The sequence below is a fragment of the Dermacentor albipictus genome, chromosome 5 (assembly GCF_038994185.2).
Source record: "Dermacentor albipictus isolate Rhodes 1998 colony chromosome 5, USDA_Dalb.pri_finalv2, whole genome shotgun sequence".
NCBI lineage: Eukaryota > Metazoa > Arthropoda > Arachnida > Ixodida > Ixodidae > Dermacentor > Dermacentor albipictus.
The window spans coordinates 79,408,232-79,431,902 of NC_091825.1; the positions used below are offsets into that span (position 1 = coordinate 79,408,232).

Genomic DNA, 23,671 nt, shown 5'->3' on the forward strand with positions numbered 1-23,671 from the left:
ACAGTGGCGGGTCTGCCAACTGCAAGACTAGATCTACAGCTCTTGGCCTTGCGAACAAGAATTTCCAATCGCGTTGTAGGAGTTAGTTGAACGTCGTTTTCTTTACGTAAAGCAATCCGTGACGTCATAGTGGCCCCGCAGGAGCGTCAAAACACAACTCATTCGACAATACCTCGCAAGACAAACAAGACCGCGCAAAGGCTTGTCGACCAGTAAACACTTGTTAAACATGTGTTGTAGAGAAACGGCGGATCACGTTACAGCTTTCTGGCGGTTGATTGCTGGGCTTTGAACTTAGTCGGTAGTCTAGAATACTCGTAATAAAAACAAACTATGTTTACTTTAGGTGTATATGCTTGTGTATCAACGTAACGGTAAGGCGCGTGTACAATCGGCCAAAAGAAGTTTACGGCACGCCGGTTCCACGACAAATGTAAATTTCTGCCGCTTTAAGGCACGGCGCTTGCAATTTAACGGATCGCTATGTACAGGTCGCAAAAGGTGCTATACAAATTGAAACTTTAAATTGGCGGTTACATAGCCAGGCTTCAATCAGATATATTTTTTTTTTTGTAAATGCCGTGTCACATGCTTTTGCGGCCGGTTGTACGTCAAACTAAATATTTTAAGTTATGGCTAGTTCTTAAATTCAGGCCATTAAGGTTAAGACATCCTTTCTATAATGAGAATAGATGGTCATTAAGGCAGGAAATGTGACAAATACGACACACGATGGTGATTACAGCTTTCTCGAACCCAGACGCACCTCCTTCCTTCACCACATACCATGAAAATGCTTTGACTAGGGTAGCTATATGCTAATTAATGTTAAGAGTGAGACCTCCGTTTAATTATCCCTTCGCGAAACGAGCAATATAGTTGTTCTAATAGGCAGGTGTTCATAATCCAAGAGGAGTCTGAGAGGCATTGGCGCTTTCTGAGCGTACTTGGGCAAGGTCAACCAAAAATCAATGTTGGATGCATACTCGCACTTCAATGACCCGTTCATTTCCTTGAGCCATTTACTGCGAACGGGCCACAGTAGCCATCCCGTCTTTGAAAACAGTTCAACTCTTCGGGCTGCAAGAAATGTCCCTCTGCAATCTTGAAGAATCTTTGCCGGGCGGACACGTCGACCTCATTTTGTAGCTTACAAGTTCTGTTCGCGATAAGCACGATAAGCAAGTATGTCGAGGGCAGTCGCTGAACGGACGCCTGTGAACGCATCTCCTGTACACGTCGATATACTGCTGCACAGAATGCGTGTTCCTTTCCTTTTTTTTTTTCCTGGAATACCTCATCGTTTGCAGAACACCGAGCTCAAAATGTTATGGCCGCATTATATATTAAAAAAAATGAACGAGGACAACAAACAAACAAACAAACAAACAAATAAACAAACAGCAATTGAGGCCGCAGGAACCAACCTGCACTACGCCGACAACCACGGCCAGGGCGCCCAGGACCTCCATGTTGGTCGGCGGAGGCTCGTCGCCGACGAAGTCCAGACTGGCGCTTCTGACAGCGACACCGGCTTGCGTCGCATTCTCAGCCATCGCTTCGGTGTTCTCCCCGGGTATGATGGCGTTCATTTCGACGACGGCCGACGCCGACAGAAGGCTCACGACGGCGAACGTGCCTGCGAGGTGCAGGAGAGTTCGCGGAAATCCGAAACTATATTCGGTTTACAATTGAATCAAGGTTAACGCGTTAGCCGCGGTTGTTTGACCCTCGCTTATAGCGGTGACACACGTGATTTAACAAATGGATAATGTAATAAGCTGTCGCCGGCAAGCTTGCCAGGCTACATCGCGCAAATGAGCAGTGCAGTACTGTCGACCTAGGCGAATAACGTGTTATGGGAGCAAAGTAATTCCATTTAATTACTGCTCATTCATTCCTCCTAGAAGACTCGAAAGCATTACGTAATTGGAGGCTACAGTATGCGCTTCTTTGTTCACAGGAGGATACAATCAATATATTTTATGAACACTTTGAAATTATATAGCTTTTTTCTTCTTTTTATTTCTTCCTTTGTTCACGTGCCAGTACGACTTAGACTACCTGCCGCACACAGAAACAAAGAAGAAAAATATATGTTTCTGCTCCTTGCTATCCAGAAAAATTAAGTATTTCACATCGCGTTGTTATCCTCTGTTTTTGTACATGGCTCGACTGCCTGATTACGTGTGCAACAGACATCGCTTATGCAAATGGGATAATATCAGGGTTCGTACAGAACATCTCACTCAAATGTCATGGGAAATTTAAGGGTTTCAATGATGCCGAAGGCTTAAATTCATGGAGGCGTAAACAAGCCTTATTCGTACACTGAAAAATAGCGAAATTTCATTTTTAGCTGCAATTTCTTGCAGCCAAGCAGCTCCCGAGTTAGACACACACTTCAAACTCTTCGGGTGGCTTTGCAAAGTTGACGTTTCAATTGCAATGAATTCAATCGTCTTCTGGCATGACGGTTAGTAGTTTCAGTAGCCAAAGACACTCGTCGTGTCAAGGCCAAATAGCTGAAACATAATTCCCACCGGGCCTTTGTTGAGCCTAGAGCTCGAAAATTAATCCATGGTGACTGGAGTGTGCACCAACTAGCAAAACAAGAAAATGGTGGCACGGCTTGATAGCTTGATCTGGCTTTGTCTCGCTCCAAGACGGCAATGACGATTTAAACGAGCCTCTCGTTGGTGGCTGAGGACAATCCGCATTGTAATCGTTTAGCGGCAATCTAAAAAAAATAACGTCTAGGATTCTTTAACCATAGACAATGTTCACGGCACAGCCCCATACGGTGTTCGTTACATTAGAGAGTTTTAGAACAGCGGCCCCAAAAGTTTCGCTCCCCAAAGAGCTTTGCGGGTGTTAGCGTTGAGGCACGCAGCAGTGAAGAGCTTTAGGGCCTGTTTACGCTCGAGCCGCCCATCGCCGCAAGCCGCACCGCACCCGTGCGGTCGCGCGAAATATTGTACACGTCGAACACTTTTGCACAAATTTCGGTTTACAATGTGTACGGTTTACACTGTGTACACAGTGTAAACGGAAATTTGTGCACAAGTGGTCGAAATGTGCAATTTTTTGCGTCACCGCACGCGTGCGGTGCGGCTTGCGGCGATTGGCGGCTCGAGCTTAAACAGGCCCTTAGAATAGGGCTTTGAGCTTGCGGATAGCGTCTTGCGCTTGCGGCGCCACTACGGCGTCAAAGAAAAGCTATTATAAATAATTAAATAAAAAATACCATTTTATAAGAAGACTAATATTGACAATCGTGTTTCTGCGTTTACTTACAATTTAGAGGTTATTCTATTAGCAGCAAGCAATTAGTTGCACTTAGTTTTGAGTAACCAACATTACGTGCCTTCACCAGCCAAGTTAAGCCGTGTTAGGCCTACGCGCCATGAAATCGACAATCGAATTCGGAATCAAGGGCGTCTAATGAATCAATCTTCGTAACACACGCTAGTTGAGAGAAAGCGATAGCCGCGGTCACTTCTGAAACGCGAACTTAGCGCGTTACCTCGAATCGGGCCCAGTTTGGTGCTAGCTTAGAGCCGTCGCTTCGGTGGGTGCCGCCATGTTTGTCGACGCAAAGCTTTTGGGGGCAGCTTTTGGGACTCGCGCTAAACCAGTGAAATAGCGTGCCCGAAGCAAGACCTAAACGCAGTTTGCGTCTCGCGCATGCACAGCGACTTCGACGCTATTTCTTTGGAGCCCCATGCAAACGTTTGGGGTCCCTATACTAAAACTCTCTATTGAATGTTCAAAATCCGCGCCAACTCCGCTTTAAAAAAAATCAAGGGGTACATTTATTTTGAAGGGTTTATAGGGGCCCTTGAATCTCTGCTTGAAAATTCAAGCGTTTTTAAGGATTTCAAGGAGGTGTACGAACCCTGCCTGAGTATGCGTGCACACATAAAGGCCAACTGCAACGAAACTTCCTTTTGGCTAAAGTGGTTATAAATGGATAGTATATACGAATGAAGCAATCTTGGCAGAGCTGCAGGGTTAATAGACAGTGTTGACTGTCTAATTTTCATACTGGCAGACATTAAATATATAGTAGCTACTAATCCTGTATTGCACAAATATAGTTCCACAAAGGAAAAAAAAAAGAGACAACCTGTTCGGCTTCACTTCCGGCCAAGGAAAGTAGGTTTGCGCAAAACCGAGACAACAAAAGCAATACAATGCTATAGGGGTTAGAACTAAGCGTAGTAATTAGCTATTGGTTTGATGAACTATGAACAACTGAAAACTCGCTCGAGCGCTACTCCAGGCTATGCGTAAGGCTCCCCCCGCTTAAATGAAAATTTCGAAGTATCCAACTCAACGTAGCATGTACGATACGCTTGAGATTGCAAGGCTAAGCCGACGAAGGCTGCACCTGGTGGTTGGCGCATATGACGTAAACCCTAGCACGTGGCCTCCGAGATTTTTCAGCGCATAGCGGACAGCCGCGGGCGCCGCCTAGTCTCAGAGGCCATGCCGAGGGGACGGGCTGTTTCTTGACGTTCTGGGTCACGCGTCACTCCCGGTGAACGGTAATGACGGCGTTTTCTTTTTTTTTTTAGTTTCGGTGTCGAAACATACATACTTGCAAGGTTTTTGTGGCGCATACAGCCATATTTCAAACGCAAACTATTACACGGTGGCCGCACGGTGGCACTGCTGATTCACTGATTGATTGCTCGATTGATTGACAGATTTCTGAAAGTGCTCACGAAAAGCCGAGGTCTTGGCTAAGCTGCACTTAGAAAAAGCAAAACAGGAAAAGAAAAAGCAATGAAAAAACAACAACGGAAGCACAGGAAACGCAATTCAAAGAAGTGTAACGTAACCTGAACTTAAATATACATGCATAATCAGTCAAATGCCAAAATTTTAGTAAGATATATCAATTTGAATATGCGCAGTATTTTGCCGAGTTAAATCACGTTTCGTAGGGGTACAGTTAGAGGGAAAGTCCACAAAGAGAACTGACTGCGCAAGCTTTAGTTCAATCTATACCACACTAATTGAAGCTATAGGCTCTTAAACGTGGCAAGAGATTCCGTTGCAGTTGACGTCTGAACACACAAAGTCATCTACGAGTGTTGCCAACAGCAAACACGCGCTTACCGACTGAGACGTGCCTCGAGGTCCCCATGAAGAAGTAGATGATCGCCGGGAAGGCAGACACGTACAGACCGTTGATGGCTCCAGCAGCGGCAAGCACGCCGTACGCGAGCCCTGTCGGTAGGACGTCGTTCGATTGCTTCGTTGACAGAATGAAGCACGGAACAAGCGTCTCATCAATCTACGGGCGAGCTCGTCAGTCGTGTGACTAACAACTCATTTACGGTTTCCCAAACCGCTCAATAGCCAGCTTGTTAAATGAAGCTAATCATCGATCGGATTCGGGCTCTTGTCAATCGACCTGAGAAAGAGCAGCGTTTACCTGCAACCTTCTCTATACCATTTGAGTGATAACTTTATTATTATTATTATTATTATTATTATTATTATTATTATTATTATTATTATTATTATTATTATATACACACAGTTATGCTATATGATCTAGCTTCCTTTTACATCTACCGCATCCTATTCTCTTTCCCTATCTCACATTGTTTTGTGTACCACATTACTTTTAAGCTCACCAGCACGAACTAGCTGTTCCTGGGCACTACACCACACATTTAATTATTTAATACATCAATTGACTAATTAATTAATTAGTTTACTAACTAATTATTGTCTTTTTTATTGTTGTCCACATGACATACATTGAATTACAGATTTGGTAAATGTTTCTAAGCTGCTGCACAGGTTCTTTTCTAACGCATTTTGATTGTTTTGTTTTGTACCACACGTTTCCATACATTCTATAACTAAATTATCCGCTCTTTAAATGCTGTACATACCTGTACATACCTGTTCTATATCACGAAACCATACCGTCCTCGTTTTATTTTTCTGGAACCTGGCCCCGTAATCAGCTAATACTGGAGTGTTATGTCAAGTGTGCCAGTTCCTGAGTAACTATACTTAACATTATTAATCCAGCCATTAATCTCAATCAGTCGATCGACCAAGTGATAAAGCCCAAAAGCTTCAAAGTAGCCGGTCGCATTTCCCACACAAACGTGTAGTGACGATAATTAGTGATTTGGCTTGTCCCGTCCAGTCGCCCCACAGAAAAAATTTATACGCGTGCAATTATCATCTTCACGTAAATTCATTTCGCCGCCGTTTTCGTCTTTCCCGTTGGCATACCTGGACTATAGGCCTCGAGCTCTGGTTACGCGGCGCCACTGTACCGGTACATGCAGCGCCACATGCGGCCATCCTCGGAGATTTCAGGTTGGGGGCAATACTGTTTACGGCCGCGCCGCGCACTGCGCTATGGGTGGAGATGGCGTTGACGAGTGATCGGCGTGTGTTGTTTTGCGGCTTTCTAAAGATAGAAAATATCGATGGCTACTTCAAGAAGAGCTTCTTACGCATGGGTGCGAGGTTGTACTATAGCAGGCACGTTTACGCAGTAAGAGAAGAATCGGTGAACGCAAGAGGCCCGTCGGATATCGTCGGCAAATGTGTCGTCCAGATGAAAAGCGTGGACTACGATGTGCGTCTTGAGGTGAACCAATCCTTTCTTCAAAAAAATAAATAAATAAGTGCCTCAATATCGCTAACCGCTTCATTTTTTTCTTTTTTAGTTGTCTGAAAATTGCAGAAATATTTTGCACGCAAGCTGTACATGCAAAGCTGGCTGCGGAGGCTGGTGCAAGCACGCCGCGGCCATGGCGATATTCGTAAATGAATACGAATATACATCGTGCACGGATGTTCCATGCGCATGGAAGAAACCATCATCGCGTCCCAACGTCGATGTCAAAAAATCAATCAAGGAAGTCTTTTCCCGTACGGGAAGTTCGTTTTTTTACTTTTTTGTGTGTGTGTGATGCGACTTTGCCGCTGATTGACGCAATCAATTTTGCAAGTCGACCTTCGCGAAAACCAATTCTGCAGATGGTGAACCCTGCAGCTCTTTTCTCGCAGTTTGCAGGTGTAAATTGTGCCATTAAGGAGCTTGAGGAGCGCAGGGACATGATCCAGGTGCCGTCGACGGCACATCTAGCAGACGACAGCTTCGACCGAGAGTTGCTAAAAAAAAAACTAGATAAGGAGGGCAGCATACACAGTGCGCTAAGGGTCACTTCGACCTCTCCTTTTATTCTGAAAAGTGAAAACATGGTCTGGGGCAAGGCGGCATCACTCTTTTTGTAGCAAGGTGGAAATATTGTTGGAATGTACGCTGGGTGCTGAGCGATGTTGCTTCTCTCGTTTCCCACGAAGTGAGCACTGCATATTCGCGTTTCATTCCTTTTCGGTTGCCACAGCTCTCCCTCTGAGCTGTTAGAAAGCAAGAAGGTAACGTGTCTGAATACATAAGGCGCACAGACTGGCATTATAAAGGCAAAAGGCGCAGCCCATCAGAAACAGGTCAAAAGAAAACAGACGACACACACATTTGGCGCTTTGGTGTGTGTTGTCTGTGTTCTTTTGTTCTGTTTTTGATGCGCAACTACTTTGCCTCCATCATGATATACCAAGAAGCCCAATGTGCAACATTATACTGGCATTAATCGATAGTAAGACATGTTTACCTTGCTCGGCGGACAGCTGCGATCCACCTCTGTCTTCTTTCATTCTCATACGATTTCCAAGGAAAACGGTAGAATTTGATCGGCGGCAATTATCCAGCAGTGTTCCTGTAGCTGTTGTGACAGCCATAAACGCAGCAATACGGCGAATTGCCTTTCCTGGACCCGGTTTTCACAACCACGCGACGAGGCGCCATGCTCCCCTACGTTGTCAACGCGTCCACTTCGCATTCACCCCCAACCTATAATCGCCGTCACCCGCGACAGAGGGCGCTACGTGCGCGGCTTGAAGCTGCAGTGCACGAGGCCTATACCGTATTAGCAAGCAATAGATTTTTAGGAACTAAGCAACCACGTGATATGCCTTTTTTTTTTCAGAAGAAGCAGCGGCACAGCACAGCCTTGCCAAAGAGAGGGCGAAGCTGGCACGGTTCCGTACCTTGCGGTATGTGCATGATGCTGACCGTGAAGCCGGCCATGACGTCCTTGGCAAGAAGGTCGCGCACCCGGTAGCGCGGCAGCCACTGCAGCACGGGCAGCAGCGAGTACAGCAGGCTCAGGGGTGTGCACGAGCACGTGCTGAGAAACTTGCGTTTGACCTGCACGTGGAGGCGCGGCAATGCACAAGCGTCGGGGAGGTGTCGCGCACGTCACGCGAACCGACGCCACTGTCAACAGAGCGCGGACTGTGTTTTGTAAGTATCCATTTTAGTTTGCATTATCACAGAAGGGGGCCTCCTTCTTTAACGATCCATCCTAGTTTCCCCTCTTCTAAAAAAAAAGAAATAAAAAAACGCTGTATTTTGCAACGATCCATTCCGGTTTCCATTATTCTTGTCGCTCGTCGCACTAAGTGACCGGCCTCGGAGATGGCGGCCGCTTGCTGGCATCCCCGGCAATGTCGAAGGTGCGATAAGAATGGAAAATCGAATGGATCGTGAAAAAAAAAAATACGTACCCGTAAAGAATAACAAACAAGCAAACAAAAACAAACAAGAAAACACAAGAAAACACGTGCAGGGCCCACGCACTGTGGGTGTCCACGTTATGCGAAGCAATTTGCAGGTACCTGACTACCTAGCATCGTTTGGGGTTCCGCAATGTGATACAAGTTGGACCGACATGCCCGTGTTAATTGACTAGTTGCGTGCGTGGGTCGTGTGTGACGTCGGCAGCACGAGGACAACCACGTTGCAGACGATCGTATGACGGCAACGGGATGACTTCTACGCCAGCCGTTCGACGGTAGCCTACGACGGCTGGTTTCTACATGGCTAGTGTACGAGAGTAAGCGAAACAAGTACAAACTGTGGCGTCATCAGCCACTACGTGCTATGCCAATAGTACGTATACAGATGAGTATTTCATGTGGTGGGCGTCAAAACGACGACGACATGTGTACTTCAACGAAGAAATGTTAAAACTTAGGCAATAATGAAGTATTTATAACGTCGCACAGTTTCTATGTAGCCTAAGCTGCTACTGGGCAAAGTGAGCCAATCCCTGAGGTAGTGAAGTCTAACACGGCGCTTCGAATGCGCGAGCCGTGGCAAGGAAAGCAGACGACAAAGTGGCACAGGGTACACGAGCCGAGTGTTTCAAAGAGCTGGCTGGGTGACGAACGAGGGAAGCAAGCGTGCGATCGTGGCCCATTGCTTACAGCATCCGGCTGCTGTGCTTGACGGCTGATGTTGGATTCCTACATCGGTCGAACATTATCTTATTTCTTTTAAAGCGAGGCGAGACAGGAAGCTACCTACCTTCCTACCGCAATGTTCCAAGGATGAGGCGAAAAATGCATCGCATTAAAATAATTCGCCGACGATTACAGTACCCTCGCAACATTTGGGCTCAGCTGCGCACATGTTTTCATTTCGCAATATATTAGCTGGCGCGCACAATCCGTCTCGTGCGGCACGTTGAAAATGGAGCGAAGTGTGGCGCGACTGCCTCGGTAGTCGGGAGTGTGTGAAAGGCAGCACGTGGGTGACGCCTGGGCGCGATTCACAGCAGCTGCCGCAGACAGACCTCCGCTCACGCGGCGCTTTGTTTCCGTATATGGTTATCGGTGGCGTCATCGGTGAACTCAGGACGCACTCTACTCTGGCGCCATCTCGTAGCCATCGTCGCCGCAAAGCTCGTGTTGAGCAGCACTACGCTTGTCTTCTCACGCTTTCACCATACCCTCGTTCTCCGCTTTCATCCTCGCGCTCTTTTCGCGATCGCCATCTTTCATGAGCGCTCCGCGTTCGCTCTCTCATCCTTCACTGTGCTCGTTCGTTCGGTTACGAGGACGCCGAGGGACGACGCCGACGCTGGACGCAGGAAAAGGCGCCTAAGAGCCGCGCTCTAAAAAAAAAGATCAGCTAAGGTGTCCAGGCCCCGTACACTCTCAAGTTCAACAAATGGCCACAGAGGGCGAAAAATCAATCGAGGCGCGTTTCAGCGTAAGCGCGCAAGTGGAGCTACTGTAATTTGGTCGAATACTTTAATTTGTGCTTTCTCTGCTAGGGGCGCTGAACATGCTGAATTTTTTTTCTTTACACAAACCATTGACATAAACAATCGAGGCGTCTAAGGATGTTTTGTTACCTCAGGCAAATAGGCAATTGATTTTTTTTAATTTGATTGTTGAAGCTGCTTTTTAGTCATAGCGTCAAGGTTATTGTACTTGATTAACCACCGACAGCCGACAGCCTATTGGTATCGATGTGTTTCCTGGCCGTTGGCGTTCGAATACTGCGGCGGTAAAACCGGTAAAACATTTTCGAAAGCGTGCTGGTTTCGTCTGCGAGTCATTACATTGACTTGCTGTAAAGAGGTCTACTCTTGGCAAAAAATAGCGCCTCATTTTGTTTAGGCGTTGATTATCATAACGAATGCGGCGGAGGTTGAGGGAGTACGCTTGAAGGTACGTTTTTATGCCGTTGATCTCCATAACACCGTGAGTACGCAAACCGATGTCACAGAACACCCGATGCATCATTATTGTGTGTTCTGCGTCATCGCTTGTTTGCTGTACGCCTACTAATTCTTCATTTCTTCAAGTGTTGTACCCTCCTTTTGTTCTTGTTCTCTTGTGCTTCATTTACAGTATGTCGTTCCGTTCGCTGTAATGCGCATTTGCAAAACCAATACGTTTGATAAGACACAGTGGTTATCATAATTTCACTACACATGTATTAAGCTGGCACATATGGTTCAGATACAGATGCCTGTATGCGGACTTGCACGACGTTGATGCGGAGATTAGGATAATTATGACACTCATAAGGAAGAGGCAGCTGACGGCCGTAAGCTGTTGCGTTCTTTCGGCCAAACTACCCGGCCTGGTAGTGCTGTAAAGATGCTGTATAAAAGTGACACGCGGTGACAGGGAAATTATTATACTTAGCAGCCGACCGTACGTTTTGTAGCTTCGGTCTTCTTTCTTGTGCGTTTGTGCTACCCTTATTAATGAGCCATTTTTTGATTATGTTCTTGACTATGTAACCGCGTTTGTGTGGATGCGTAGACGTGTGCTTTCTGTTTGTACTTGTAAAATGCAAATAAAATATTTTCAGGCTTACTCAATCTTTGTTGTCATGTGCGTTTATTCCAGTCGAGGCCATCGTGCCACCTGGAAACCGCATTCTGTCAGTAGCCCTACACGAAATGCAACAGCTGGAGCGCGGCGGCACAACTCGGGGTAACGGCGGCGTAATAAACGAAAAACCGCTCGGGATGCCCTTAAAAGTCAGTTCAGAGTGTGCCTTAACTCGATATGACTCAGCGCTACATGTATTCTGCTGCGCCTCGATCGCGCTCCCGCCAGTTTGGTTGCTGTGTGGCAAACGTAGCGCCTACATATACACATAGGCGCTACGTTTGCCACACAGCAACCAAACTGGCGGGAGCACTATCGAGGCGCAGCAGCCAGAAACCCAGTAAAGCCACAGAACACCTGGTAAAGCGTGTGCAAAACCCCGTTTCCGTTTCCTGTTGTACAGCGCCACCGGTGGTCGCATACTTTAGTTCACGACGCCACCGCTACGCTTATTTCCGTAACACTGTGGAAGGTACAGTTTCCCTTGTCTAAGTTTGTATAGGTGTTCTGTGAGGTGTCCGAATTTATAAAGAAGTGCATGCTCCTGTGTATTGTAGGTACGGTCTACGGTGTGGCCACAACTAGGCGAGCAGTCCAGAGAACGTTCAGACGGCACGACAGAAGACCAGATACCATGTCGGCAGAGGTGCCCCCAGCGTAAGTTAATAAACTGCCAGGAATTAACAACTGTACGAATATTGTGTAGCGACGTCGCTATTTTAACCGTGTAATAGGATACATATGGTAAACCGCAGGGTCCAATAGAAAGTGCGACGCGCTTGAAAGATCGCTTCTCTGGCTGCTGGAACTTGTGGTAAACTTATTGGACGTCGTTGATAGTAGAACGGATCACACGCAAAATCACGCCGTCCCTCTCCTTGTTAAGTCGTGTCTACAGACCGGTGTTACAAATCCTCACGAATCAATCGCTAGAACCCACGAGCAATGAGTCTCTTCTGGAAAGTACCGCTTTTCTTTTTTTGCTTGGCACTACGCACGCACTTCATATTATTCTCATAAACTCCAAGCGAAAGGCCACCCTTCCCTGTTGGGCTCCGGCCACCATGGGGATTGTATAGATTGCCACAACATGGTGCCGTCGCGGCACATAATGCATTGTCTGCCATCCAGATCCCATATGCCGTCCTTGGATCATGTCAGCCCACCATCATGGTATAGCGCGCTACTCCTGTACGTTATACGCCAACACTTTTTCCGGTCCGCACAATGACGTTCTTGTCCGGTAGCTTCCAAACTGACATTGCAGCGCAACGGTATTGCTGACTTTTCACCTGTCTGAGCAGAATCTAAAAAAAAACTACACGTAGGTCAAAATGCAGCACTTGAAGTCACACTCGCGGGGACACAAAAGAAATGGGAAAACTTGGCACACTCGGTCAAGGTTGCTGTGATCGGAAACTACACTATCGATAACAATTTGCGCGCGACACTTATGCATTTCCTTACCTTTTGCGTGAGGGTAGCGTCTATGCTATCGTTTCCGTAGTTCTTGACCAGCTCCTCCTGATTCATGGCCTGCCGGTGAATGCGGATGCGGGGTTTCGAGCCATCCAGGTTGTTGTTGCCTGGGATGCCGTTTTCCTGCACGCACACGCGACAATTTGCGATCAGTAGTGATCAAGAAGCTGGCCACTATAAGGCGTGAAAGAAAGGAAAAGAAAGTAGTTCGCTGCCTTGATCTGCAAATGAAGTTTTGAGTAAAGTTTGATTCCCTCGTTTTTTTTATTTTTCCATTGCCACCTCGGATCATTTCTCACGCCCTCCAAGTAGTAGCTGCACTTTGTCATTCGGTACATGGGCGCAGAGCGAAGCTGAGACGCCATCGCGTTAGGATTTTTTAGCGCATGCATGTCCTTATGAGAGTTCACCATAGAACGCTGCGTTCATGTTCAAAAGGACCGAGTTTTGACTTCAGTAATGGGTCTCTGTGTTGCGCATGTACATGTATAAGCCAGACTTCCCATAATTCTTATCAGAAAACCGACATCTTTTCCATATATTTGCTTGCACCACTGCTTACCATTCCCGCATTGACGCTTTAGGGTGTGCGTGTGTGTGTGTGTGTGTGTGTGTGCGTGCGTGTGTGTGTGTGTGTGTGTGTGTGTGTGTGTGTGTGTGTGCGCGTGTGCGTGTGCGTGTGTGTGTGTGTGTGTGTGTGAGAGTGTGTGTTTGTGTGTGTGTGTACACACACACACACACACACGCACACACACGCACGCGTATTCCGCAGAAAGCGGCAACGTTGGGGCTTCATATCACGCTTACGTGCATATTAGAGAAGCCAACCTTGACGAACGTATGTAGGCGTGTGGACGCGCTACGAATGAATAGACCTCCGGGGCATCTTTAAGGTACTGTGCACAGGGTTTCGCCCATAAAAAGGAGGGATGAATCTATGCGAAGCTAGTAACTATGCACGTTCCTTGCAAACTTATAAAATGGTAGCGAATTCGCGGAGCGCAATCGTAACTGAACATAAATATTACACAACATAGGCAAAGAGCTGATTGTTGCTGTAGTTGCGGTAAAAAAATATTAATATTCGTAAATGTCCGTTCAGAACAAGCAAAAGGCGCAGAACGGCCGTACGACGCAGAACTTTCTCGTGCATTCTCTTTGCCACATTTCTTGCACGCTATACGCTAGCTCGGAGGCAGCACAAACTGAAACGGTGTGCACAGGACTCAACAAGACAATTACAATCTGAAGTCCTTAGAACCGCACGCTTTTCGCATAAAAAGTACGTAATGCAGTTCATGTCGACTTGCGTTAAAACGCGCGCACCACGGGGCAGTTTGACTTATGTTAAAAACAAATTCTGGGATGTTACGTGCCGGTAGCGCTATCGGATTATGAGACACGCCGTAGCGGGGGACTCCGGATTAATCTTTACCACCTGGGGTTCCTTCAACGTGCTCATAAATAAAAGAGCACAATACCCGCCGTGGTTGCTCAGTGGCTATGGTGTTGGGCTGCTGAGCACGAGGTCGCGGGATCGAATCCCGGCCACGGCGGCCGCATTTCGATGGGGGCGAAATGCGAAAACACCCGTGTACTTAGATTTAGGTGCACGTTAAAGAACCCCAGGTGGTCGAAATTTCCGGAGTCCTCTACTACGGCGTGCCTCATAATCAGAAAGTGGTTTTGGCACGTAAAACCACATAAAAAAAAACACGAGCATTTTCGCATTTCGCCCCCGTCGAAATGCAGCCACCGCGGTCGGAATCGAACCCATGAACCCGGGAGTGAAATAAAAAAAAGACTGGCCTTCATTTTTCTCGCTAATAAAAATAAATAAGTAAAGGGCAGTTCTGAAGTAACACTTTACCAGTCTAAGTTCATGTAGCGCTTATCTTTGGTGTCCCTTCATATTAAACGAGGCATGCCTTAACCAAGCAGAAATTTACGCACGTCGTGAAACCCGTGTCCTGTAAACTTTTGTAGCCGACTTTCTATGTGCGAAACTCGCCCGCGCGTTCTGCGTCGTATTTCTTTCTTTCCTTTTTTTTTCCGTGCACCGGTACGCGGATTGGTCCCCAGCGTTCACGTGATGTATTCGTTGCCCTCCTCCTGCCACCGGCGATCGCAACGGTGACAGACGAACGCTGTCTGGACGCAAACAACGTGTCGAACCACGTGGTCTGTTGCTCCGTCGCTCGGTGAAGCGTGAAGCTAAGAACGCCAACGTGGCGGGAGCGCAACCACCGCTCGTACACCGTTTCGAAACAATCTGGCAGCGCAGCGCAAGCTACAAACAGTGTATACATAGGTTTTTAACTTTCCAACTATAAAACCGTTCAGAAGTTAATAGTTAGCAATAGTTAGCGCTTGTATGTGTCTGATTCCCTGTCACACCCTTGGGAAAATTCGCGCTTCAACTGTACTCACGGTTTACCAACTAGCCCACTCCCAAGCCTTGCCAAGCTCCAACTCGCGCTCTTGCACTGGAGCCTGCAGTTTAAGCTGAAGTGACGACGAACAAACGAGGAAGAACAAGTCATCTCGCGCGCGATCGCGATCCCGTGACAGGCTGGCGGCAACCGCAGCTACCCCTCCAGCAGAACTTTAGGCGCTTGAGACGCCGGCTAATTGTGTTCTTTGAAAATTCAGTTTCACCAGATTTCTTGTGCATCTTCGGAATCGTCAAAGCCGTACAGCAGCAGAATGGATTAGGCATTTTCAAATCGTCGGCGAGTTCTCTTTTTTTTCCCCCAAGTTTACAGAATGTGGACTCCATGCGAGAACTCTATACATGAATGTCAGATACGAGAACATTAACTATCTCATGTCCAGCACACTTGGGAAGCACCTGTCTAGCCACTTGAAAAATTTTGCCCAACGTGAAACACTGCTGAAAACAGTGAAAGAAAAGAACCGGCCACTTGACGACACACATGGAACAAACATTGCAACCGTCTGCCTTCTAACTCGCATATTCAACAAAAACACTCTAGAAATAATCAAATTCGCAGCACAGGTATAATCAGAAGTGTTAGTTTTATCTAGTTTCGCAATATTGCTTACTGCGGATACATTGTTGTCCATTAATGAATTCATTTACGCATATGTGTGTTTCATTATTTATCACTTCTGTAATTGTACCGATTCCCCTGCTGTTTCTTGTCAATGTAACTTTTATGTTAACCATGAACGGGAGGTCCCAATCCAGTTTTCACTATGGGACCGCCTTCTGTATACCTCTATATGTAAAGCATTTTTAAGTAATAATACAAATTGATTGATTGATTGATTGATTGATTGATTGATTGATTGTGCGGAAACATTAAATGTAATTATCTTCATCGACATTTTTTGTGTGTGTTTTTGATGCACGATCGTGCGAACAGGACTTGAAGAGGTTATTGCGAAGCAGGTGATAGTACGGCCTCACGACGTTGTAAGTTGGCGTGTGCGACTGCAGTCAGCCTCATTAACGGGCTGCCTATTGCGCAAGGCTCGGGGCAGAAAACGAGAGACAAGGAGGGCAACTACATATATATAGGCATCGACGGCAATCCTGCCTGTGTGGCGTGGAAGGTCTAAAGCAGTGTTTCTTGAACTTTTCTGGTACGTGACCCCTCTCTCGGCAGTAACAAACCAAGAACGCTTCGCTTTAAGTAGATGTCTGCTAGAGTTGACTCTGCCTGTTTTTTTTATTATAATTATTTGAAAGCTATTATCCACAACAGAGAGAGCTACCACAAACACTTGTCACTGTTAAAAAGAAGATTTATCTAAGCATGCGTTTTACGTAAAGGGTGTATCCCTTTCATGATACAACCATATCTGCTGAATCCCAATTCTACAGACTGGCTGCGGTTGGGACGCCATGTTCGGTGAAGTTTTCAGTGTGGCGACTCAAGGTTTAGACCACCGTTTATCTTGCCGTTTCAATCTCTAAATTGTGGTCAAAACTGATATGACACTCTGCACGGTAAACATGATTTCAGGAGTGATATACACATATAATGCTTATGTTACTCTTAGGAAAACGGCCTTGAAAGCGTATATGTATCTGCTCTATTGCTTCGATGAACGCGCACGATCGGTATTTTTCTTTCTTCGCCTTTATTACCGGAGCTGATGACGCAAATCGTGTCTATCTATTTTTTTTAAATCTTTTTTTCTCCGTCGTACGTTCTTGCTGAGCGGCGAATTTCCTGTGGCGGTTTCGCACGCGTTGCGCTTCACGGGAATACCGGAATTGTTACTGTTGATTCTGGCGATTCTGACGTCGCCTCCGTGACGTGTAAAGTGGAGGCTCGAGGGGTGACGTCATCTCCTCTGGCGCGGGGAGGTAGGCTTTTCTTGATGCGGGGCCTCGTTTGAGTCTTGCCGAGGCATACGTCGATGCGATAGTTTGACGACATAATCGCCAACGCCTGATCTAAGCCCGCGCGCCCGTATTATGGTTGTTCGTGTGTCTATTTTATGTTTATTTTATTGTTAAATTTTACTTTCGCAGGTACGATTCGGTGTATATATATTGTGCGCTTGCAAAAGTAAACTTAGTTGGGAAAGCCCAGCTTCCGTGTGTTGCTGTTCTTTGCGCTTCTTTTCTCTCCGCAAGATGATCACCATGGCCCAAAACCAGCTAGACAACCGACAAGTCATTCGAAGCTCGAAGTTGCTGAGGGGCCCTCTAAGTGTTTTAGCTGTGTACTTTTGCTGTGCGTTCAAATCCCTTGAAGGTTTCTTGCAGTTCAAATTAGAGTTGAAACTTGAGACTAGGAAGTGGCTGTGTGCTTTGGGTTGAATGAAGATTTTGCTCCTCGCTTGCTTGCTTGCCTCGCACGCACGGAGCCCGAAAGGAGAGTCGGTAGCCTAGCAACGGCGAGTTCACAGACACACGCACCTGTAGCGTGCTTTCGTGACCACACGGGAAAGCCGAAGGTTAGGTAGAGAGCGCAGTCTACAAAGGCCAGACACGCCACGAGCGTGCATACTTACTGACATCTGGGCAAGCACTGCACGACTGAAGCACCATGCAAATGGAACTGAACAAAAGAAGGTCTTCGAGCCAGCACTATACGCTTCGCGATCCAGATCTGCCAGAAAGGAAGCAAGAACAACGTCCGCGGTTTTAATGCGTAAGCATTCCTTGGCGAGTACCCCAGCAATATCTGTCCGTCGCGCGAAAAGTGTAATTAAAGTTTTTTTGTATCTGCACAAAAATGCGTCATTTACGAAGTTAAGACATTTAACTGTTATAATAGCGCAAATGCAGATGATTGGCAGCTTTATAAGTGATAAGGAACAACTGAAAAAAAAATCGATTAGAGAGAATACCCATGTGATCAGATTTATGCATACTCATAGGGGTACACAGGTCTCCACAGAAAATTCATGGGGAAGGTATAGTAGGGGTGGCCCAGCTTAAATTTGGGGCTGGGCCAACTTGAAATTTGGGAATGGACCGACTGAAATTTGGTCTTGGACCAACTGAAATTCGATAGTGGGCCAACTCAAATATGGGGGTATGCTTACGCGTACTTAGACAACTCCAGTGGAATTCCTTGATTATCTTTTTCGACTCGGAAACGGAGCAAATATTGCACTGTGTGCGTGAAACAAAATTCAGAACGAAAAATAAATGTCCCAAGGGCGAGGAAAAGAAAATGGTAGGTGTTCGTTCTTAACGTTACGTTGCCTTCGAAAGGGAGAGGTGGACGGTGAAAAACTGCCTTCTCAGCGGGAAAAAGAGAAGGCTGCCAAAAAACGAGAACAGAAAAATAAAGAAACCGTAGATTCAGCTAACTTTAGTGGCAAATTGCTACGACGACTCTGCAAGTTAGGCAGACGCGTACATCGGAAGCTGGCGACCAAAATATGGCTTTTCTTGGCAGATTTTCTCAGTTTTGTCAGAGGTATCGAAAAGCGCGTAAAAGAAGTTGAAGCAAATTACGCGTTAAACCTGAGCGGCTTTTATCACTGATCCCCAGGTTGGAAGTATGACATCATCGCAGGCATCTTTCCACATTCAGGGATCTTTCAAGGTTATCCAGCAATGATGTCACAAATGTGCGAGTAGCCACATTTCGGCCGATACTTTCGAGCCATGGTCGTCGTAGATTTTTGAAGTGTGCCATAGTTCGAATACGTCGTTTGATACAGAACGTTGGGCTAATTTCACCTTCGCACTCAGCCCAACAAAGACTATGTTGACTGACAGCTGAATGCCACCTTGACTGACAGCTGAATGCCACCTCAACGTCTTTTTTTCAATTTTTTACTTCGCTTAGTCAGCCCCACTATAGCACATAGCACCCCTCGCCTGATGGCTGAGCAGAAAAAAACGGGTCCTGAATGAACAGTGAATGGGTGGATTTTCAGCAACAAGAGTCTACCGACTGTCCTCGACAGTTCAGTCTAAGTCTAGTCTAGTCTCTAGTCTAGGTCTAGCTTAGTGTAAGCTCGATGCACGGGTCTTATTGGAAGGTCTGAAACATAGTGCCCGAGCATTGCGCACCCATGCAGCTCCTGTATCGAAACGATTAAAATAAATATTTGCCTTATACAGGCACGTGTCCCGGCTAACTTCATCCAGAGTTTAAAAATACGCAAACGCCACGTAGCTGCACAGAACCAAGGTAATATGGTTTGCCGTCACTTGGAGGTACTCAGTTTATTTATTTCGTTCCACCTAACTACATAATTAGTCTTAATGAATTAATCGACTTGTCAAATATTGTAATGAGATGAAAAGTGCATGTCAATGAAAAAAATTGTAGAGCGACATGAAAAACTCCCGATACAGGTTTTCGCTCCTCAATACGTGCTACATAAAAATGTTTTTCTGAGGGTGAAAAAAGCCCGCAAATGCACGCAAGACTGCTGCGAAACTGGCCAATCGTGGCACTCTGCGTGTATTCGCGGGTTTCTCTTCTTTACCGCTCGGGAAAATACCTTTATGTAGCCCGTATTGAGCAAGAGAAAGGCGAATCGGGAGTTTTTGATGTCGCTCTACAATTTACTTATTGACATGCACTTTTCATCTCATAATATTTGAGAAGTTATTTAATTAATGAAGATTAATCATCTAATTAGAGGGAACGAAAAACAAGAGAGTTTGAGTATCTCCAACCGACGGCAAACAACATTATCTTTGTTCTGTCCAGATACGTGGCGTTTGCATATTTTTAAGCCTTGGCTAAAGTTAACTTGAAAAGGTGTACGGTAGCGGGATTAAAAGACAGGAGAAGACTCACAGGGACACACACACATGCGTTATGCGGACACAAATTCACGATGCGTTACCAACCAGCCCGCATTGCAACCCTCATAAAGTTGGCTGGGACACCCTGTATAGCTGTGCACAGACGCTCCTATAGCACCACACTTGCAAGCGTGTTTACTAATTATACTCCTTAAAACGCTACATGGTATACTTTACAAAACATGTCAGGTTGCGAGGAATCCGGCAATTAAAATAACGAAATAAGGCCATGGATGCTTGACGACGTGCCCCCCCCCCCCCTCCGCGCCCTGAACCACATTTAGCTGAACTTACTCTTGTTATCCTGGCACCTGCGCGTTCGCCGTTTGTATCCATCCACTCTGCGAAATTGTTCGCGAGTTGCCTACCTCTCCCGTCTGTTTCTGCAACGCGTGCCTCAAAAGCGACTTACCGGCTTTTCCTTACGCCAGCAGCATCACAAAAGCATCAGAACAGCACAAAACGGCAGTTAAGTGTCGTCAGTATATCCTATAAGGCACGACCCGACACTATAGCCGAGTCTGTCCCGCTCAAGTGACCGGTCGGTAACTTCAACGGCCGCAGCAGGAAATACAAAGGGCGTTTCTGAACGTCTGCAGAACAGTCGGCCGGCACGACCATTGAAAAGAGATTCCTTACAACGGCAACGCAAACGGCCGCAGCTGGGCATAAAAATGCGCTCGCAAGATGCAGACGACAACTGCTCGCGGCCGTCTGGTCGAACAAACAACTCACGCCGCTCGCACGGTGTTCCCGTAGCAGGGGAACGGTGAGCGCGGTTGAGGACGAAGGCTTCCGTTGTCGGCAGTGCCAGTTGCGCTTAGCTTTACGTGACGGCATGCTTGAAGACAGCCTGCTGCCGTGTTCTTGTATCGTTGCTGCTGCTGTTGCTGAGGTTGTTAGCCGAGAAACCAGATGGCTCCCACCCACTATGGGTCGATTGGGGAAAAAAAAATTCCAAGGCGGACAGACGCAAGCAACATTCGAGGACTGCACTAATTCTGACAGTAGGCAATGCGTGAAGGCGAGATGACGGTGTTGACGTGAAACGAAAAAAGGCAAGAACAATACTGGTGCAAAGAGCAAATAAGTCGGCGACCATTATTTGAATGCGCCCCTATACGCACGCAGACGCATACATGCAAGAACGAAAGCTTAGGAGGGAAATCGACTGGACTCGATACAGAAATGCTGGATGGCGCAGGAAACAGAAGCCTCGTTTGCAACGAAGATGTGTGAGGGTCGTGGAAGCTGCACGACATTTGATCGCGCGTACTAGACGAGAACCAGCGCTTACAGCAACACATCCGATGGACTGGGTACTCGTACTACAGAGAGGTCTAGTTTCACGTGAGCAGAATAGGCGGGCAGCTGCAACAACGAGGGCGCTACGTTAACCGCCCACCAGGCACCTACACAGTTATTTTGTTCCACGCGCGTAAAGCATTCGCCCCGTGGAAGTATTTCAAGTACAGGATGTTCCAACTAACTTGTGCCCCGCCTAAAATCCACGTGTGCGCTCCGACAATGCTGCCAACTTATTCGAAGTATCTCTTAGCATAATCTTAGATCGTCATTAAACAATAATAAATTAGCCAGCTTTTAAAGTATTACTTTAAAGACGAAACCCTCCAATGGAAGAGCTATAGAACCCTATTGAGAAACAGCGAAATAATTTCCGGGAAGATAGCTGCTGTGGCATAAAGATTTCCGGGCATCAAAGAAAGTGCGCGAGATTTGAATAAATACCACGTGACTAAGCACTTGCGTGCAGCAACGTTAGTGCCCTCAAACACGCTACGAACGAATGATCGATGTTGTATACGCGCACAGAACGCAAGAATAGGCCTTAAGCAAAGGAGCTCAATCGAACACGACGGTCTTGGTTTCCACTTTTGCCGAGACATATTGTCCGTCCGAGCATTGCAGCAAATGACACCGTGGGATATACGATCAATACCTCGTGCCAATTCTCGAAGCTCTGTCGGCATTCTCGCTGCTGACTGATTGCGAGAAGGGCGAGGTCTCGGCGGCGTACGGCGATGCATCAAAGACAACGAGTGTGGCCATCGGCTCTCACTCTTGATTGCGGCCTATTCATGGGCTCTCTGCGCATACAACTGCGATCATTCGTTGGTACCACGTTAGAGGACATTAGTGCCGCATCGCGCTAGCGCCTATAGTCACTTGATACCTTTTTGAAATATGGCGCGCTTTCTTTGTAGCCCCCCCCCCAAAAATAATAATAAACCCACAGCAGCTATCTATATGGAGAGAAATTATTTGGATATTTCTCAACGGGATGTTACAAGTTCTCTGTTGGATATCTTGCGTCTAAAGCATATAAAGCTTGGTTAATTATTTTTCTTAATTATTGATCTAAGCTAAAAGTAAAAAAAAATACTTTGAATCTCCCAAGAGGACAAGCCTGATAAAAGAGATGGTAGTGGCGCTCATCCCGTCGTCCTCGCTTGTGCATGTGCCAATCTACGGCCCTCTTCTAATAGCTGAAGGGTTAGTCACGTCGCGACGCCAAGTGAGAGAACGCAACATTAGTCCGCAGCAGTCGGCGCCACGCGTCAGCTTCCCACGGAGCCCAGCAGACGCCAGTTATTGTGTCGTGCAAGAGTTGTATCGCAGTGAAGACACTATAGCTTTGGGACGCGCACTCTGCTCCTTCAGGGTAAAATTGTAGAACAAGGACATCGGACAAGGAAGAGCAAATATTTGAGGACGGTGAAGCACGATAGACGGGACAAGCGCTTAGCTTGTCCGTCCGTCTCGCCTCAGCTTCTACCTCGCGCTTCACCGTACTCAAATATGCGTCATGAACTGGCCCGAAATTCTTCTCTTCTGAAAAACAAACACACCGTTCCATTCTGCGACTACGTATACAAGACGCAGCTCTGAAAGTCTGCGGCGTGGGACCTGTCAGATTTCAAGCGTGTGTGATGACGGCGCATGACTACGGCGTATATACTACTAATTCTCTGAGGAACGATTGAAGCTTACACAAACAAATCGAAAGTTCGAAAGAGAAATGGAGTAATGCAGTGCGACTTCTGCGGAGGCTTTTTAAACTGTTTCATTAGGCAATGCTGACGTGAATAACTGCGCAAAGCACACTTAAGGTACAGCAAAGAGTGGTGCGGAGTTAATGTACTTTTGTTTAGCGAGAAAAATTTGGTTACTAAGGAGAGAATGAAGGACGAATTCCTTTTCTTTCTTTTAATTTCGCGTCTAGTATCATGACACAGATTCCGAAGTATTTTCGCATGTTGCTACCATTCTTGCTATAAGAAAAGCCTTTAAAACCTCACTAGCTTGGCACTTCGGTTCCTCTAGAATTCGATGGTATGCTTGTTTATTAATACGCTATCAAACAGTCCTGAACAGACGCTCTGCAACTCCAATTACATCACGAGATACCAGCTCTGAAATTGGTTTCGTTTCCTGGTGTTTCCCACATACGAAGGCTAAGTTCACGATAAAACAGACGTTTGTAGAATTCCAGAACTGCAATCTCTCCTAAGTTGACGTCCGTTTCGGTATCCCTTCAAGTTTCGCGAGGTCGCCCGCGAACGCACCGCGATCTAGGAATCACGTTCAACCAGTAGAATCTATAATACTATACTAAAGGAAGCGCTGGCGCAGAGTAGCTCCGTGCGCCGACAGTTTTGATGCCACGCC

At 46.6% G+C, this 23,671-nt stretch overlaps 1 protein-coding gene and 1 long non-coding RNA gene across 15 annotated transcripts in view; both read right to left on the minus strand.

The window, feature by feature from the left end:
• LOC135910807 (prestin-like) overlaps positions 1-23,671 on the minus strand; it is a 271,569-nt gene that overhangs the window by 21,825 nt on the left and 226,073 nt on the right. For 13 of the 14 annotated variants that reach the window (XM_065442913.2, XM_065442918.2, XM_065442916.2 and 10 more), the window contains exons 3-6: positions 12,712-12,846; positions 8,098-8,257; positions 5,128-5,238; positions 1,428-1,639 (exon numbers count right to left, since the gene is read on the minus strand). In XM_065442913.2, the coding sequence (XP_065298985.1) occupies positions 1,428-1,639; positions 5,128-5,238; positions 8,098-8,257; positions 12,712-12,846 (618 nt within the window). Of the gene's footprint in view, positions 1-1,427; positions 1,640-5,127; positions 5,239-8,097; positions 8,258-12,711; positions 12,847-17,715; positions 17,814-20,716; positions 20,755-23,671 lie in introns of those variants that run through there. The other variant, XM_065442928.2, reaches the window with a different exon arrangement.
• LOC139059915 (uncharacterized) lies at positions 7,202-8,021 on the minus strand. The gene is made up of 2 exons (XR_011514503.1): positions 7,662-8,021; positions 7,202-7,407 (listed from the first exon to the last, which is right to left on the minus strand). It is a non-coding gene; the product is annotated as an uncharacterized lncRNA (long non-coding RNA).